Genomic DNA, 19,993 nt, shown 5'->3' with positions numbered 1-19,993 from the left:
ATATAATCATTCTTCTGTGACAAAAAAATCAATCTACCCCAAATTTCTTTTTCAGTCCAACAGAGAATTATTTCCTCTATCAATTGGCTACTTAGATCAAAAGATTTTAATATCTTTTCAAATGATACTTTTTCCTAATTACGAGATTGTTTCAGTTCTCCTACATTCTGTGACTTAAAAATGTGAGTACCTAGGTAGCGGCAGTGGTTTTGAATGGAAATTACAGCTCAGCAACAAGAAACTCTCTTGAGTAAAAGAAAATCTTTCTCTTTTTTTTTCTAAAAAGGTTTCATTTCTGTCACACTGCTTCTCACTTGAAATTTAGTTTCTATTCAGAATTATGGTGCATATATTGTTGTTCTTTGGGGAATATTTTAAATGGTATTTATTTTCCTTTGGTTTAAGGCTATTTGGCTTCTCTTTTTCCTTCTATTTGTTTCTCATAGTGTGAATGACAAGTTAAATAACAGAAGAAGAGCCATAAAATGTGTCCCCAATATCATACTAGCTATGGAATAAACACCAGTTTTTCAAGTTCAATAATTTTTAAACTTTATATATTCCCCTAACTCAGTCTTTCTGTGTGGCCTTTTCCCCTAATTGGTTCCTTCAATGGTTATTCCCGAGATTAACTACCAAATATGGTAGGGGTAAAAATATGGGAAAGGCAAATATTGTTTTATTTTGGTTTATATTCAAGTGTAATTACATTTGCAAGGCAATTATCAAGCAGTTAGGACATGAGTGGGAGGAAGAAGGGCAGTCTGAGGACAGTGTTGACCATGTGGCCTTGCAGCCCACCCATCCCAAACCCGTGAAGGCAGCAAGAGAACAACTAGTCTTGGCCTCACTGATGTCCCCTGGCGGGTCTCATCTACAGCAGAGTGGCCATCACCTTTGTGGTGTCTCTCAGTATCTCAATTAGGCAGGTACTACTAATAAATGACCAAAGTTCATACAAGAAGTACTTTGTTTATAATTTAGAGTAGATTTAAGCCTATCTCTGAAATAATGCCACCCAGACTCACTTGTATTCTACTATACCTTCTTGAATGAGAGAAAACCATGTAGCCTTATACCTAGAGTCGACGTATTTACCACACACAACCCATAGCCTAGCTTAGGGATGTCATGCTCAAGAGCCGTGTCTTGTGTGCCAATGATGATACAGGCTGAGACTCAATCATCTGAATTTCTGAAATGTAGTCTTAGTTTTGGCTACTGCCGTGGCTCCCTGGCTCATCAATAACCCCTTGCCCATCCACACTGCAGTTTAATCACGCCTCTGGCACAGAAATTATACACATTATACATAATTATATGATATCTGTTTGTGGGGGAGATAATGGAGATAGTCTATAGTAGATGCAGTCATCTTAAAAATAGGTGTTCTGACATTCCTAGAACTAGATGAGGTACCCTTCAAAACAAAGCCTTAAAAACACCTATTTCTTTTGTTGTCTCATCTGGTTCTGAGAATGCCACTGACTGGTGAAAGAAAAATAAGCATCATGTACTGTCAGTATAGAAAACTACGACTTGGGTTAAAGATAATAATAAACTCCTCTCAAGGTTAAAACAAGAGTAATGTCATTTTGATTTCCCAAGTTTTCCCCCTCTAAGATGTCCAAATTGAACAGAATTACAGATTTTTCTGGGTAATAACACTCAACAGATGCGGCTATTTTAACAATGCTTTGTTTCATCAATGTAATTATAATCTTTCATTTCCAATTATTGATGCACTTCACTCAGACAAGTGTCCTTCGAAATTACCCCATGTCGATACTTTACTACAGATAAAGATAGGCAGGAGACATGGTGGTTTCTATGCCCATGATGTAGTAGCATACATGAAGTTCTTACATACAATGTTGATTTTATATCACAATTTGAAAATTCCTCTAAATGAAAGGCCATCCTTGGCTATGTAAGTTAAGAAATTCTCTTTTTAAAACCACTCCCAAATCTATTCCAAATAGCCTGAGAAACCACTCTACATAAAAATCAGTATGGTTTGATTTTTAACAATGTTAAGTCAAAGTGAAATTTAAAAATTTTATCAGCTGCTTTTAAGGACAAAGTAGCAAGTAGGATATGGTATGTATAAGGCTCTTTATCACTGAATGAATTCTAATGTCTCCCACTTCAGGTCTCCTATCACATACACAATAAGCTTGTCACTAAGCTATTCATGTATGTAGCTTATCTTCAAACTATTAAAAATGTACCTAGTAAACTAGTAAAAAGTAGGTTTTGCATCACACGCTTTTTGTATTCTGCACAATGCCAATCATAATGTCTTTCTCACAGATTGCAACAGAGAAGTATTTGTTGGATCAAGAAAGAAAAAAAGCAAACAGTTGTGAGGCACATCTATGACTTTACATGGAAAGAGGAAATAATAGCTTGGTTATAGATATAACTTAACAGTTGGGCAAAATAAACAGCTCTCCCACAATTAACTGAGAAAAGTGTTAAGTACTTGATCTGAGCTTCAGAAATTCCCTTGTGATGCTAACTAGGTGTCGGGTTTTTCATGCAACTGGGCAATATAATGGAATGCCCACTTGTGGTACCAGATACATGAGGCCTGACTTCCACGGTGAATCTTGCTTGGGTCTCCTTGTTTTCTATATGTTAGATTTTTCCGCCTTTCCCCAGAATGTTGAAAAAGAAGCCTACTTCTCTTGGTTTTTAGTGATGATCAGAAAAAGATAAATGTGCAAACTGCCAAAAAAAAAAAAATCAGATATAATCAAATGAATTCTCATTAATTTTCCTTTAGACCATAAGCAAAACTTTGAGACTCTTTTGTCACAGATGATGATTATTTGTGAAGGATTTGAAGACATCGTTTGCTTCAGTAGACTTTAAAAAGCTTGTGAGAAAGGGGAAGTTCTGTAATATAAATGCCCTTCCCCTCTATGGGACAACCCAGATCAGATTCCATCTCCAGGGAAAGGCAGGCCACTCCAACTTGGAGGACTTTCCCTCCTCTGACTTTTAATTACACTTGCTATTTGTATCATTTGTTTGACTCTTCTCTCCCCAGCCGTGCATAAAGGTGCAGATAGTGTCTTTAGTTCTTTAGATCTTCCTCTCTGTCTTCAGAAAGTGGCTACCTAGCAAGTTTTGATTGATATACAGTGGGTAGGCAAGAAAAAATACTACATCTTTAAAACTGCAACTTGTATTGCTTTTATTTCTTAGTTCATGGTAAACACATAGATTTTTCTGCTCCTCTAAAAATATTTTAAAATTTTACAATGTAAATAATTTATTAAGTATTAATGCATATATTTAATATTTAAATAAATAAAGGTACATGCCTAGAAATGTTAGCTGCACTGGAGATAAATATGGCAACCTAAAAAGATGGGAAAAAGCTATTGCCTGAACTTTTCAGAACTGTGTGCTACTTTTAGCATATGTATGCACCATGAAGTGTGTTGCCATCTTACTCTTCATGATTTAGAAATATTATAAGTACACCTAATTGTGCATATTTACTTAGGTTCCTAATTTCACAGTTTCCCTGTCTCCTCCACTGGGTGATAAGCTGTGGGAACAAGGCGTTGGTGGCGTCTTTAGTTTAGAGTTGTAGGAAAAACACATGATTTGGAGCTGACCCACCTGGATGGCTTCAGTCAGTGGTTAATCTTTTCAAGTCTAATTTTCTCATCTAAAAATTGGGAAAAGTGACACTGCATTCCAGATCTGTGATAAGGATTTTCAAAAGTGCAGGTAAAGTACCTTCTACATAGTAGATGCTCAACATACAGTAGTTATCATTATTCCCTTTTACAAATGCTGTTTACAGTACTCAAACTATAGTTTTGCATAGTCCATACTCACTGAGTGGGTAAAGGGAAGAAAACACTGAATGTCTAATATGGACATTGTTTTTCTGAGTGTCAGCAAAAACCATGGCTGCCACATAAAATCATTCATTTCTTTTGTACTTAAAAAATACTTCACCAGAGATAAGTAGGGAGAACAGATAGAGACATTATACTGGACCATAAGCAAGTATGTATTACTATCATATACTCTGGTTCCCCAGCTCTATATTACTCATAGCAGAAAAGGCACATGGAGAAATCTACGGATGGGGGAGCTGCATTTCTTTATGACCTTATTTGAAAGATAAACTCCTTGGGGAAATACAATTTATTCAGATTATCAAGACCCTGCTGTGCAAATCTACAGTCTGGGAGCACAGTATGGAGATCAAAAAATATTTACTTTATTCTGTTGGGTATAAAAGCTTTTAATGAATGCATAATTAAGACAAAAAAGTGTACATGGCTTAGAAATTCCACTGCTGAGCCAAGCCATTAATATCCAAGGCACCATACCCAGTTGTGATTCCACCTGTTTCCTATTTTGATTACAACCTAGTTATAAATCAAGGTATTATGTGACTACCTAACCTGATGCTGCAGGAAAGGCTGGTACTCCAGGAGTAGAGAAAGCAACATAAAGGGGGCTGGTGTAGGTGTGCGGTGAAGGTCTGGCCTTTGGAACAGGTTGAAACAAACCAATAAATAAACAAAATTCAAACCCTTTAATAGCCTTGGGATCAGTTATATAGGAAAAAAGTTATCATGGTTATTGTGCGTGTGAAGGGCTCTATGAATTTTCTCAACACTGTCATAGAGTTGATAGGATAAAGTCTAATTGTCTAATTGTTATAGAAGAAAAAATGAGCAATTCATTGACAATGCAGGCCAGATAACTTGCAATATGATAAAATAATCAAACTCAGATATTTTTATATGTATAAACATATAGAGAGATATAGGTATATTTTGTATATAAATATGTAAATATGTATGGACAACTGTATGTAACGATATATTCATATATTCATACGAATATGTATACGATACAATTTGATTAAATGAAAACAAAGTATTAGCAGCAAATCAAAAGTAAAAGGAAAACTCCAGCATGCTCTAATTTTTGGAGTCTTGCAAGACCTATTTAAATACATTTGTGCTGTATAACAGAGGAATTCTACAATTAGGTTACTGGTACATTTTCATAATCAATTGTTTGCATAATACCCAAGGCTCATGAATAATTTTATATCGTTCCTTGGGAAATTCTCTAGTAAGCTGGAAATCTAGTAGGGAGGAAGTGAAACATAGCCATCAACAATAACTAATAATTCTGGCCACAGTCACTATGTGCTGTAAAATGCTGTTTCAAAGTTCACTAAACCTGACTCAGAACATAAGGAGATTGCCAATGAATATGGAATATATATGGGAAGTTAATATATACATTTTTCTTTTAATTGAAAATAGTTTATCTGAGCAAGTAGGGTTTTAAATCTAAAATTTCAATAACTATACTTTTTGAACCAGGATAGGCAAAATCAGTTTAAAAATGTTTAAAAGAATAGTATAGAAGTCATTATGATATGTTTCCCTACTTGCTCTAGTAAACAAAGTCAGATTGCTGAAAATTAGCCCAGTACTGCACACTTTAAATCATCCCTCACTATGTCAATCGTAACTTAATAAAGTAGTTTTTTTTAAAATCCCTCACTTACCTACAGACTGTCTTAATCATTATTATGAATAAGAGTGAGACCTGGAAGGTTTTTTGTTTGTTTGTTTGTTTCATATTTGCATTATTTTCACTTTTTATCTTTTGGATGCTATGAAGCATACATAGCATCAATACCTTTATGTTACTAGGAGCAATTCAAATTTATCTAAATGTGACAAATACACTTTCAAAATCTGAGTATCGGTGATTTAACAGTCAGGTACTTCATAAAAAGCAGTGTGGCAAGAGAATCTAGAGTGGGAGTTCTCAAATTGTGCTCCCTGGTTCAGACATCAGCATCCCTCAAAACTTGTTAGAATACAGGTTCTCAGGCCCCTCCCAGACCTCCTGAATCAGGAACTCTGCAGTGGGGCCCAAGCAGTCTGTTTTAGCCATCTATACAGATGATTCCTTGCATAATCAAGTTTAGGAATCGTTACTCTGGAGTATGCATTTCAGTGAAGACAGGAATGACTCTGTCCTGCATAAATACACTCTCGCAGTAAACAAATTGTGTGACCCGAGCCCTTCAACTGTGCCTCTGAAGTAGGCAAACATTATACTGAATGTGTGGGACTAAGGCCAGGGTATCTGGAGCCAAGTCTATGACACAGACAAGCAGTCACTTCCTAGGGCTTGTAGCCACTTCCTAGGGCTTGTAGCATGATAAAGGTTGCAGCAGGATAAAGGTTGGTAGCCTGTTCTAAAAGATACTTGTGGATAGACAGTGAGAAAGGGGTGGAGGAGAAGTCTCCACCCCTTTACACCCCTTTCCTTCCTCTGGAAGGAAAGCCACAGGAAAGGAAGACAGATGGAGGGAAGTGAGACACATGGATAGCATTCTCACAGTAAGGAATAATTCGGATTTCTTTTTAAATTTTAAATAAATACACAGCTTTTATGTCCCCTAGTCAGGAAGCATAGGATATCATGCAACTTCATAATCAAAGTTTCTATCACCGGGAGCTCTTACGGTACATGCAGAGGAATTCAATCAGACAATATGTGTTTCTAAGTACCTACCATGCACTAGCACTAGAGATGAAAGACTTTTCCAATTGTTTCTTGGATTCTGTATGCCAGGATGGAAAAAGATGTTTTAATTATAGAAAGGGCAGGGGAAACAATAAAACAAAATTTTCTGTCTACGAAGTGTCAATACCATGTATTGTGTTGCTTTTGTCAAAGCATTATTTTATTATTTATTAAAGTACAATTTCAGTATGATGTTTTCAAATTTCAGAGGCAGAGAGAAAGTGACGGCTCATTTAATTATTTGTGACTTCTGAAAAACAATGTATACATTTCAACAAAATCAAAGAGAAGTGGCTAAGAGGAAGAGTATCTTTTACAGAATGGTGATTATTCCCCAAAATTTCAGAAACAGATTTGTCCAATAGGTTGTCAATTTGAAGTAGGCAGCAAAGTTGCTGACATTTCCAGAAATGAGGGAAGACAGGGGTGAGGGGTTGGGTAGGAGGATAACTGTGGAATTAATGGAGGAATTCACAAGTGAAGCACTACATTATATCGGCTCTGGTTTATAGAGCACTCACCGATGTAGGATAGTGTGTTTGTGAGATACTTTGCATGCATTGTCTCACTGAATCCTTCAACATCCCTAAAAGGTAGACTGTATATAGGATACCATATCTGTGTTTCACAGATGAGGAGCTGGGGGACAAAGAGGTTAAGTAACTTGTCCGACGTCACACAACTTTGGGACATAAACCTATGTCTTGGGGAGACAGATAAGTAAATTAACACAAACAATATGGTGTGATCCGTCTCCCAGAAGATTGCCCATAATTAAAGAAGAGCAGGAAAATATAATTCCAACTGGGTGGATTGATCAAGCAACTCTGGAAGAGGAGACAATGTGAGTCAAGTACTTGAAAGTTAAATAGGAATTCAGAAGGTAACAAAGTGAGGGAAAAATAATCCACAGAAAAGGAGGCTTCGTATGAAGAGGTTTAGGTACAGGAAAATGCACAAAGTTCATAATGACTGTGGAACAGGCATTGCACATGGGTAGTAAATTGTTTAAAAAAAAAAAAGCTAAAGAGATAGCATGTTTCATAATAAAGACAGGTCCTGTGTCCCAAATTAAAAGGAGTGAACCTCATCCTGAAGACTATGTGAACCACATTCACCATAATGAATATTTTTAAGCAAGAATGTGACATGATCAGGTTGTGATTTTTTTAAAAAATCAATCAAACAGAATTTTTCATGGATTAAAAAAAACTTTTCAAAATCTATCAAACAGAATTTTGGAGGAGGTACTGGAATGGGGCAAGAGGGAAAGCAGGTTCATCAGTTAGCAAGAAGTTTCTTTAGTCCAGAAAATAAATAATGTGGATCTGAATGAAGACAGTAGTAGTGGAAAGAGAGACTATGAGAGAGATTTAACAAGTTAAGGGGGTGGGGCTGAAAGGTCTCTGTGTCAGTGTATGTGGGGCTCAAGGAGATGGGTGATTCTAGGATGACTCCTGGTTTTCTAGCTTGGGTTCACACTCAGAAAGGTCACGTGCCTGAGAAATACCCACGCGAAAGTGTAGACTAGGCAGCTGGCTTGGAGCTAAGACAAGCTGTCCATGGGGTACAGTCAGAATAGGGTACATTATAGGGACAAGAAAGAGAAAGGACATGGTTCTGCAATTAAAAGATGGAAAGCTAGCTTGGATTTTAGGGAAAGAAATTATTTTGTGGACCAGACAAATAACTTAGATTGTACAGTATTGATTAGCATTAGACTATTGGCAGGGAGCCCAGTTGAGTTATTGCAGGGCAGTCGAGGAAAAATAGTCCCGACCCTAATGATGTCAATGATAATGAGGAGAAAGAGAAGGTAGCATATTTGAGAATGACTTAAACGGCTAAACCAACACTATTTAGTGGAATTCATGAGGACTGGGTAGAGTGTAAGATTATGCCAAGGCTTGAGTGACTAAAAAGATGATGGTCCCTTAACAAAGACAGGGAGGAGGAGGAGGAGCAGGTGTGTGAGACTGGGCAAAGGTGGATTTGGGCGGCATGTGGGATACCAAGTGAAATGCTGGCTGAACATACAGGGCTGGAACTCAGGAGAGAGGGCTGGAGTTAGTAACCCTCCACAGATACATGAAAGAGAGTGATAGTGAGCAGAAGGGAAGGGTGCCCATACAGAGCTCCCATGCTTTGAGGGACAGTCAAGGAGCTAATGGAAGAACACTTGTAAAGATACTGAAAATGAGTAGGAGGAGAATAGGAGAGAGCCCCGAAAAAGAGAGGCGCAGGAAAGAATGCAGCTCCCAACGTCTAAATGCTGTAGAGGAGTCACTTTAGGATACCACAAAGGCCTGCCGCATCAGACAACAAGGAGGCTTTGGTGACCTTTGTTGGAAGAACTTTTGAGGAATAAGGAAGGCAGAAGACTGAGTTCAATGGGCCTGAAGAATGAACAGGAGGTAAGGAATGCCGACACTGGGTACGGTTGGGGAGTGAGGTCAAGGAGCAGTTGCGGTAATGAGAGATGAAGAAGAGTGTCTCCTGTCTTATTGATCCTATTTATAAACTGAAAGAAAAGTGCCAGTAAAGTAGGAGAAATCAAAACCACAGGAAACACAGGGAGTAACTGACGGAATAAGGAGCAGAAAGGTAGTTTAGCTTCAGGAAAAGAGGAGAGACATTTCCCCATGACTAGAAATATTTACACATGGGTGGGTGGGAGAATAAATATCTCAAATGAAACACAGATCTTCTTTTACAAAACCCCCATCAATTTCCAAGTATTAATAATGGAATTCAGTGAAATTGAGGTTTGTTTGTTTTGATTATTGATTCTGAACTCTAGCATGAATAGCAGAATAAAATACTGGAAACACTTTATTTTTAAAAAGAAAAATGCATACTGAAAGTGATTTTAAAATCATCCAGCTGACAACAGTTAGCTTAGGTTTGAAATGACTAATATTATTAGTGAATTCTTGCAAGAGATATTCTTTCAGGAGAATCTTTCTCCTCTTTAAAAACCTCACAAACAAAGAAGATACAGTCAATCCTACATTATCCACATAACAGATTAAAATGCTGAAATGACTTGCCTGGCCTGCCAGTGTGCCTCTGGGCTGTCGCTTCCTGACATCCTTCAGTATGGGCTTAGGGAATAAAAGCCAACATAATAGCATATGAAAAAAATTAATGGGGACCCTAAAATGGCTACTGCAGATCTTATGATGCATTTCAGAGCCAAATAGGAATGTTATTTGGCAAATATGATATTCTGCACTACCCATGCCAGACAGCAAATACTCTTGATTAGAACAAATAATTACTAGTTGGCTATGATTTAATAGGTCTGATACATTTCCACCCTTTTTGATCATTTTTGCTGATTAAAAATAATCCAAAAGATTAAACCACTTGTAATATGCTTTCCAAACTCTGTACTTTAACTTTCTCCAAACACAAAAGTCTCAGCTCTAGTGAACTATGGAACAGCACTCAGTGCATTTGATTATGAGTATATTAAATATATATGTTGGTAAAATAATTTGTCTTCTCTAATGTGCGAAAAAATGGTTCAGTGTTACAGAAAAATGAACATGAGTTATAACTTCTCCTCAATCTTGAGGATAAGTTATTGTCTTCAGAACACTCATTATATATTATGTATTTAGGTGACACTCTTAATTTAATAATTAAAATTATAATAATACATTGTTTAGAAGAGATAACCTCCTATAAGTCATTGTAGTATTACTTAGTCAAAAATGATAATCTATTATAATACTGTAAAATATGTAAGCTCCTCAGTGTCAAATTTAATCCCCAAAGAAAGATTTTCAACAAAAAAATGTATTCAGTGAGCAAAACTAATGAAAGACTGGTAGTATATTTTTCCTACTATAACATGAATTTTGATATTTAAAGAGTAGAGAAAAATTACTGAATGGAGGCACCTTTCAATCCCTCAGTACATAATGAACTTCACAATGTGAAGGCAGGGAGGGGATAAGGCATAAAATCAGTATAAGGTGTGATCCCTCTGCTCGAAAGCCCCACAGTATAACTGGAGGTGGTGAGACATTTTCCAAACCACATTAAACCATGTGCAGAATGATGCAAAAACAGCACTCAGGTACCTTCAGCCCTGGTGTAGATATTTCAAGAATCTAGTGCTTCTCAGAATGAAAGTGGAAAAATAGTTTCTTATTGAAATCACCATTGGTACAAAAAAAAGGAAGAAAATCACCCAGAATTCTCCTTAACTCCTCCATGAGAGAATAGCATCTTTTAAACCTTTGTACCTTAACTGAAGAGAGAAAAGAACTACTTCTCACCATAGCCCACTTAGTGTAAAATTTAATGAAGACAAGGGATGCTGAGTAAACATCAGTCACAGAGAAGGAGATTTAGGGCAGGACCCTTTCTCCCTCCTGTTCCCCTTATGTTCCTCCTTGGCTTCTGACTGAAGAATAGTAAGAATTTGGGCTTTGCTTTACTAGATGATCCACATGTACACACTGTAAACAGAACAACGCCTTCAATCTGGGGAAATGATCTTTCATGCTGTAAAAACAGAAAACAAAACAAATACAACAGACCCCCCTCTCTGTTTCCCTTACAATGATAAAATGCTCTACCTATAGCCCTTGAGTCCCAGCCTCTCACATCCCAGCAGCACGCCTCCTCTTGCAGGTCACGTCTTTCACATAAAAGTGCTAAACTAATGCCGCTTAATGACAAATTAATGTCCATGAATAAAAAATACACCTCTAATAGCATAGAGTAATTTTCCATTACAATATCATCATTGGACATGCCCCTGGTTTAATACGATGTATTTAATTCATAACCTAATGAGTGATATATAAAAAGAGGGAGATGAACCCTGCAATTACATTTATGTGAGTCTGTCACCTTATTTGTAAAACCTTAGAGTCATTTACATTCAAATTAGAACAAATGAGTGATTTCACAAAGTGTGCTGATAAATGACCACAGCAGCCCAAGACAAAACTGTATTTCCTGTGAACACATTAACAGTTTCCTATTATTTGTTAAAAATTACAATGCATATTGCCCAGTGTGGTGTGAATAATGACTTTTTTACTGATTAGGTCAGAAGACTAATATGTAGCAAAATAAATAATTTTTCTTTTCATTTTTTTTCTGATTTTTGCTTTAAATTAACTACTGAATTCTGGTGGATTCACACTGCCACCTGCTGTCTAGCAATAGATATTAGACCTATATTCCTATCAAAAAGGGAGTTGCGTATTCAGTACTTTGGTGGTTTTATTTGAAAAGTCTATGTGATGGTTCTGTTTATCAATACATTTAAATTGCATATTATTAAAAAGACAATGATACTTGGTGAGCATAAAGAATGATTGTTAATAAGACAATAGAATATACTTGGGAAAGGTGATACAAAATGTATAGACTTTTTTTTTTTTGGAAAGTTAATGACAAAAAAAGAGACATCTTCATCAAAGCTTCTGATGCATCACTTGCAGGGGATGTAACACAAAATTCAGTTGCCGATATTCCTGATCTATGGCATTGTGCATCAGCAGAGGCGATGGTGTGTGTGTGTGTGTGTGTGTGTGTGTATGAAGCTTTCCCCACTCCTACCCCTTGGTACAATCTAAAGGGGATTGAGAGGCTCTGCCTGCCACTGAGGTTCTCTACCAATGAATCTTCTCCCCTAATGGCAAGTCCCAACATGAAAACTCTGCCTTAGGGCCCAGAACCAAACAGGCTAGGAAAGGCACTGTGGCTGGAGATGAGGCCAGGGAGGAACAGGCCGGGCCTTGAAGATGAGGCTAAAGACTTTTGTGGGAGAAATAATGTACTTGAATGATGATCAGGGTAGCTAATGAAAGTTTTCAAACCAGATCAACATCCTAGTTCTGAATTTAAGTTTCTCCATCTGTAAAAAGAAAACAACCCACCAGTGTTAAGGGGCGACTTAACAGTGGAAATGGGAGTCCCTGCAAAACACTCAGCATGGATAGGCCCTCAATATATGTGGTTCCCTTTCTTAGGAAAAGATAGTGATGTTCTGGGAACCATGGGTTACCACAGATTGAGGCTAGAAACAAGCAGACTGCTCAGGAGGCTACTATAACCTATAGACTAGATTAGTGGGAGCCTAAAGAAAGGCAAGACACTCCACCTCCCCATCAATTAGCATCAAGTTCATTGCCCAGCTTTCCTTTTTCCCACACACATGCCTTGAGAACCTCTGAGAAGGCTAATTAGGCAGCTAATTCAATAGCTGTCCGCACTGACACAGAGGAGCACTGCTCCTGCAATTTGGGGTTCCTTCTCTCAGCAGCCTGCCAGAGGAAATTCAAGAGAAAGCAGCCCACACAGTGCCAGGTATTCCTTTCCTTTTCAGGAGGGCAGCAGCACCATTTACATGTTCAGAGGAACTGCAGGATGACAGCGAGGCTCAGGGAGCGTCCACCGGTTCCCCTTGGATATACTTTGAAATGAGGACTGGAGGGCAATGGTATATTTGAGCTGGTCTGCCCTTCACTCCTCTGGCAGAGAAGTCAAAGAAAGAATGGCAGTTTGAGAACAACAAAACAACACCAGACATCTGAGTGAAGAGAGTGGTTTCAAAAACTCCTAGTTGACAAAGTATCACGCAAAGATGGAGAATATATCAGCATTGATTGAAGGGGCACAATTCCTGGGTACATTTTAAGCACTGGGAATTTTTCACATTAAGAAAATATTATTTTTATATACTCAATGAAATAGTCCCACATTAAATTAAAAATCAGTTGAACAATATTACCAAAAAATTGCAAACAGATATAGCTATGAGACTATATCAAAATATAAAAGTAGATTGAATTGACCCAGTCTGTGATTTTTATAATCCTAAGAGAGAAGCAGGGTATATATTTTTAAAAGGCTGAAATAAGGAAGGTTTCTACATCGACATGATTTTGGTACTCATGTAGTCAAAGTTTCCTTCTACAAGTTTAACATCTTGCAATAATCACAGATAAAAAGTAGAAGTAAAGTTACATGATAAAATGAAAACATTTGTGAAAAGACAGTGAAAACTTCAACCACTATTGAAGAAGCCTGAATAATAACCGTCCACAAGCATGTAGGCATGCTACACCTTTACCTCAGTGCAATAATGAAACGCAGAAGTTAAATTCCAAAGTATACAAGTCACTTAGTATCTCAACAAATCACCTATCTGATGGGAAACGGGGAAACACCCATGAACCTTTAATGTTCATCTGGAATTCTCACTTACAAAAAATTATAGACTTAGGTATACCCACATACCCCTGCATATACACAGCGTTTATAATGTGCATCATGATAACTAATGCTATAACCAAACTGTGTCAACATGCATCACTGATTACTGTCTGCCATGGGGAAAGTGAATCAGGTGATGATGCGTAAAGCCCAAGTTGCAATATTTGATGTAGAAATGTCAAATAAAAGTAATTTCAATTTCACAAGTCAAACACACACTTTTGAAGTCTTATAACCTTTTTACATGATTCCCATTTGCTACAGGCAGAAAGGGATTAAAAATAGCTTTCCCATACCACCTAACAATATTGAGAGGAAAAGAAAGGAAAATAAGGTAAAAAAAAAATCATTAACCATTTACTGTTAGATTAAATGTACTGAAATAATCATAAGAATTCCATATACTGTATTTGAATTTTCCTCAGGTGAACATGGCTGACCTTCCTCACACTGTCTCCCTGGGAAGTGCTGGTTCCTATTTTCCAGGGTTGCTGGGAAGATTAAATAAGATGCCAGACGAGAGAGAGCTTTGTAAACTACTTAAGAGGTAATGGAAGTCAATGATAAAAGTATATATTTAAAATGAGAGAAAATGATTTAAAAGGAAAATAAAGTAATTGGGCAGGAAAACAAAACTTTTCTGCTCACTCATATCGTGTCATATGCACAAAGATAGTGGCATTAAATTGTGTGATGAATTTATTATTTCTTCAAATTATTTTTTTAATGCTATAATAAATGCAAGTGAAGGTGACACCAGTGGGGGAAATGGGAGGATCCTAAAATTGGAAATTAGTTAGTTACACTCTATAAAGTCCAAGAGACTCATAGCCATACTGTTTGCCTAAGATGCCCCATAGACTCCTATCTAACAAGGAGTTTTCATCCAACCAAGAAATGGTCTTTGGAATCAGAAAGTCCTACCAGCCATATTGCCTCAGGCAAGTTGGATACATTTTAAGTCTCTGATTTTTTAAATCTATAAAAATGGGCAAAGTTATTGTGAGGACTGACTGGGCAACAACTGTGAACACACAGTCAGTGCTTGGTGTTGGGGAGTTTCTCTCCCTCGTTCTCGTGGGGCCTTTCCTGACCAGCAAATCAGGGCAGGAATACGAACATCACTCATCCCTTCTCTAGCATTTACTGCCTGGGAAGTTCACATGGTAATTAATTACACAGGACTTTGTGATTTACTAGATACTGTTCCTGAAATAGTCAATGACTATTAGACTTTTCTTACATTTGTGATTATTTCCATAACCAGACAATATTGCTTCGGACAAGGACTCCTTTCAGCGTCACCTCCCCGGGCCCCTGCAGGGAACCCTGTGCCTGGTCACTGAGTTAATCGGCTGCTCAGGGGTCGTGGAGACCTAAGGTGGGCAGGACAGTGGAGGAAAACTCCTGCTTCAGTGATTGGGCGCAAGAGCAGCAGCCGCCCTCCTAGTAGTTTCTCAGCTTATGTCCTGGAGAAACTCTGCTACCACAGCCCACACCCCACCCCACTTTACCTGTCATTCAGCTCCAGTTGGTGGGGGCCAGCTTATGACTGCGGGGAAAGGAATACGAAGGGTGTATGAGCAGGATGCAAGCTCACATACCTGGATGAGATAGTGGGAGCATAAGTTGAGAAGCTCCAACAGCTGTAGGTGACTGCCCGCTGCTAGCACATCCTGGATCACACCTGGCTCCAGCAAAATCTGTTTTGTTTTTTAACAAAAAGAAAACTATCAGTTACACTTAAAAATATAATGCTGCTTAATATGTAGCTATACCATAGTATATTTAAATTTCTGCTTTACATATTCTATTTCAATTAATATTGTTTCTTTTTATGGAAGTCAGTTCTTCTCTTCCTGTTCTCATTAATGAGCTGTGGCCCTTACTCTAACAGCCGATTTTCTCTTTACCACATGTGCTGATATCATTTCTGTGTGTGAAGCTCCGCAGCTAACTACTTATTTTTTTGTAGGAGGGTATAAACATTTTCAAAGAACAACATAACCCTCAAAATTCAGTCTGTGATGTAATCTTATAAAATACAAAAGAACTGAGTTTTAGTTTTTCAAAGTATATTTCAGAATTTTGCTCTTTAGTAGACCACAGAAACAGGTATGTTAGGGAAAGGGGCATGTGTTTCTCCTTGCCATATGAGACCAGAGGTGGATATTACTCCATTTTACTTCTTTTTTTTTTTTTTTTTTGAGATGGAGTTTCACTCTTGTTGCCCAGGCTGGAGTGCAATGGCGCAATCCTGGCTCACTGCAACCTCCACCTCTCAGGTTCAAGCGATACTCCTGCCTCAGCCTCCCAAGTAGCTGGGATTACAGGCACGCGCCACCATGCCCAGCTAATTTTGTATTTTTAGTAGAGACAGGGTTTCACCATGTTGGCCAGGTTGGTCTCGAACTCCAACCTCAAGTGATCCGCCTGTCTTGGCCTCCCAAAGTGCTGGGATTACAGGCATGAGCCACCACGCCCGACCTCCATTTTACTTCTAAGTCCTACAACAGTAAGCTTTATCCGCAAACTTCCATTTTCCTCTTTCTCAGTCTCAGATTCTCTTATCCTTTCTATTTAAAATAAAGGATGTTCAACTGGTATTTTCAGAATACAAAGACATCACAAAGAGGTAATGCCTCCTAAGTATCCTGGTGATACCAATTCTTCATTTTGTTAAGTCCAATTATCTACCTACTGCTGCCAGCTGTTGAGCAGCTGATCAGGGCTGGAAAAAAGGCACACGACCATGGTGACAAAATTCACATGAATCACTGCCAGGTGCAAGGAGGCCTTTAGTGATGCCCCAGCCCTCCATTCTAACCCATTTCCCCAGCCCAGTGGCTCCCGAAGTCTGGTCTTTGGACCAGCAGCATTGGCATCACCTAGGAACTTACTAAACTGCAAACTCTTGGGTGCCTCCCAGATGTACTGAATCAGTACGTTTCAGGGTGAGGCAACTAGTGTTTTAACAAGTGTCCTGAGTGACTCTGATGCACAGGGAGGCACTAGTCAATTCACCCCTCCACTCTACTACTTCACCACACTCCTTTCTGAAGCCTCCAACTCCTCCTCTGCCACCGGATTTTCACTTCATGATCCTTGAAAACCTCTTACCACAAAATCTACCAACCCATCTACCTACATCTGTATCAGTACCTTTTGCTCTCCCCAACAGTCCACTTGTGTGCTTGATCCCAACCCCTTCTGCCTGCAATTGTCCCCTCTTGTTCCTGCATCACTATAGGTTCTCTTTCTAGTGGATGGTAGGTTTGAAAACCTCAGGGTCATTCTTGACTTTTCTTTTCCTTAGGCCTTATATCCAATTCATCAGTCAGACCTGTTGTTTCTATCTTCAAAATAGTTTCAGAATCTGATCACTGCTCATGACTCCATCATCACTGCTTTAGTCCAGTCAACTCCTCTTCCTAAACTTAACTGTAATCACCTCCTAGCTAGTTGCCCTGCTTTCTCCTCTTTCTCCTTTGTCCACTCACACTATCTGTTTTAGTAATATCAACCAAACTGGTTCTTTAAAAACACAAATGAAATCATGTCACTCTTTTTATTCAGAATTTTCTGAAGACTTTCCATTTCAATGAAAATAAAACCCAAAAAGTCTTCACTATAACCTAAAAAGTTCTTGAATATGCTGAGCACCTTGGTGTTTACAACTAGTTTTTTGTTATGCCTGGGCCACTCCCTCATATCCTTCAGATATTGTCTTACCTGAGATGCCTTCCCTGACCATCCTATGTAGAACAGTAACCCACCCCTGAACAGCAATCATTCCCTAGCTCCTAACTTTGTTTTATTCTTCACCATAGTGCTTACCACCTCACATTACTCATCTTTTTGCCTATTTGCTTATTTTCCTCTGCTCACTGTAAGTTTCAGGAGAGCAGGGACTTAGTCTATTTCGTATCCCCAGCACTCAGAACAATGTTCAGCACACATATCTGTTGCTCAATATTCATGAAGTTATTTTGATGTAATAACTGATCTCTACACATATTTTTAATGCAGAATCAATTTTAACTAATTTTATAAGAAAGAAAAAAAGGACTCTATATTTCTAAGCTAGCAAAGTAAAGAAGTGAAAAAGTTAAGCACATGTGGCAAAAATACCAACACTCATCTTATTCTGAAAAGTCTTTATAGCTCCTTTTCCATCTAGTCAGAAAGAGAAATCCGAATTTCTCCACCTCCTCAAGGAAGGAGGCTTTGACTGACATTCAGGAAATTACTGCAGCTCCCATCAGAGGAGCAAGGATGTCATATAGTCTTGCAGAAGAGGCAAGGCCTAAGGAGGAGAATGGGGAATAGATGGATTAGAAAGGTTGGTTTTAGCCTTTAAATCCTGACAGTTGTGCTCATTTCACACAACTGGTATTTGTGATAACCTCCAAGGCTCACTAATAGCAAACACAAAGACAGAGATCACAGACAGACAAGATGAATATTCCATAGCATGTGTTACACGTCCAGCAGGCGGACTTCCAGAAGCCTGCACATGAAAAACCCATATGGCGATTGTTTTTCTCTTTTTAAAATTTTTTTGTTTTGTAGTTTTTTCCTTCCACTCATTATAACATAAGTTTTTCTAAAATATGCTTTAGCAGAGAAAATCTCTAAGTGCTCTTAAAGGGTTGGAGAAAGAAACCCTACCAGGACAGCTGTTCTCACTTACAGAAACAGAACCAGTGTTTGCAAACCTCACTCTACCAGAGACTTTTAATTCATCTTTGTTGCTCTTTGGCGACTGACCGTTCGAATATATTTTTCCAGGAAATTTGTGTTTGGCCACCAATAAAATCAAAGGTCCAATCTCCTCATGATTTACAGTGTGGTGAATTTATCTGTCACCTGCCTCGAAGGACTGGCCAAAAGAACAACCTCTGCAGAAAAAAGGGATCTCAAACACACAGGTTTATGGAGAACAATTAAGACAGCTGCATTTAACTTCCGCCAAGCATTATATTTAGGTATTTCTGAAACATACCCATCAACATGCAGTCTGACACTCAAACCAGGATGGACAGGAAGAAGGGTCACTCAAGGACCACCTGCAGGAAGGAAGAGATGTTCCCCAAGATCTGAAAGCACACAGGGTGGGAATAGGAGCTAATGTGAGTGGCCTGACACATCCAGTCACTCATCAGTCTGGAGGAGCATATCACAGCTAGAGGCATAAACAGTGGACAAGACACAATGTCTTAATAACAAGAGATCAAGAAAATGCTAGATGCATAAAGCCAAGTGCTCCAGAATCCAGTGGCGGGGGAGTGGGGTGGGAAGGGGGACTGGGGGAAAAGGAAACCCTAAAAGAAGTCAAACTAGGCTAGGCATTGCCTCTACCCCCCAGTGACGCTCACTTGCTTGGGTGGAGCTCACCTGTAGAGCTGGGGCCTCTCCAGATTTGCAAACAGGTTTTGATGCAACCAGGAGCAAACTTAGGTGGGGGTATGAATGTTTCTTGTTCACAGGACTATCTGTATAGAGGATTCTTTCCCCGCCTGACCTGCAGGTGGCAGAACACAAGGGGCTGTTCACAAATGAGGGATGCTGGACAGTGCTAGCAGGGAGGTCATCTCTAGCCTCACCTCACCAAGTAATGAGATGTGATCAGGAACCTACCCAGGAATCCCTCTTGCAACTTGTAGCAGTCAAGGTCATATGAATAAGAAGGCCACAGCTGATTCCCATTCCAAATGCTGAAACTCTACACTCTACACTCATTTTGGCAGGCATAAGAACTGACCAGTGGCTGTATTTAGGGTGACACAGAACGGTGTGGCAAAGTAATAGTGTAAAACCCACAAGTGCAGGAGAAGGGGATGGGTACCTGGTAGGAGAAATTATGTCAGAATTCAGTCATGGGGTGGCCCAATCACCCTGCTGGTAGGAGGCACGCTTGAATACTCTGTGCCAACATGTCCTCTGCTCACCAATCCAAGCAGGGTTGGTAGCAGACAGGTGAATTTGCATGATCTCCAATGAAGGTCCTCTAAACTGCAATAAGACTGGGATTCTTGGTCTCCAGGAAGAATATGGTGCCAGAATCTGGTGAAAGAGGAGGGAAATGGGACCTGAGGTGAGATTCTGTGCAGGGCATGATGATGTGGGCTACCTCAGTCAGTGCCCACAC

The 19,993-nt window shown here is 38.8% G+C and overlaps 1 protein-coding gene across 8 annotated transcripts in view; it reads right to left on the bottom strand.

Annotated features, from left to right (window-relative positions):
* Positions 1 to 19,993, bottom strand: part of KLHL32 (kelch like family member 32) — a 242,603-nt gene that overhangs the window by 62,548 nt on the left and 160,062 nt on the right. For all 8 annotated transcript variants that reach the window (XR_005241332.2, XM_038001106.2, XM_008007533.3 and 5 more), the window contains one exon: positions 15,447 to 15,545. Coding sequence is in view for 7 of the 8 variants with exons in the window: in XM_038001106.2 (XP_037857034.1) it covers positions 15,447 to 15,545 (99 nt within the window). In the remaining variant the exon portion in view is untranslated. The remainder of the gene's footprint in view (positions 1 to 15,446; positions 15,546 to 19,993) is intronic.

Source organism: Chlorocebus sabaeus, chromosome 13, assembly GCF_047675955.1.
Source record: "Chlorocebus sabaeus isolate Y175 chromosome 13, mChlSab1.0.hap1, whole genome shotgun sequence".
Classification (NCBI taxonomy): Eukaryota; Metazoa; Chordata; class Mammalia; order Primates; family Cercopithecidae; genus Chlorocebus; species Chlorocebus sabaeus.
Note: the sequence above shows the minus strand (reverse complement) of the source record. Positions and strands in the feature narration are given on the sequence as shown.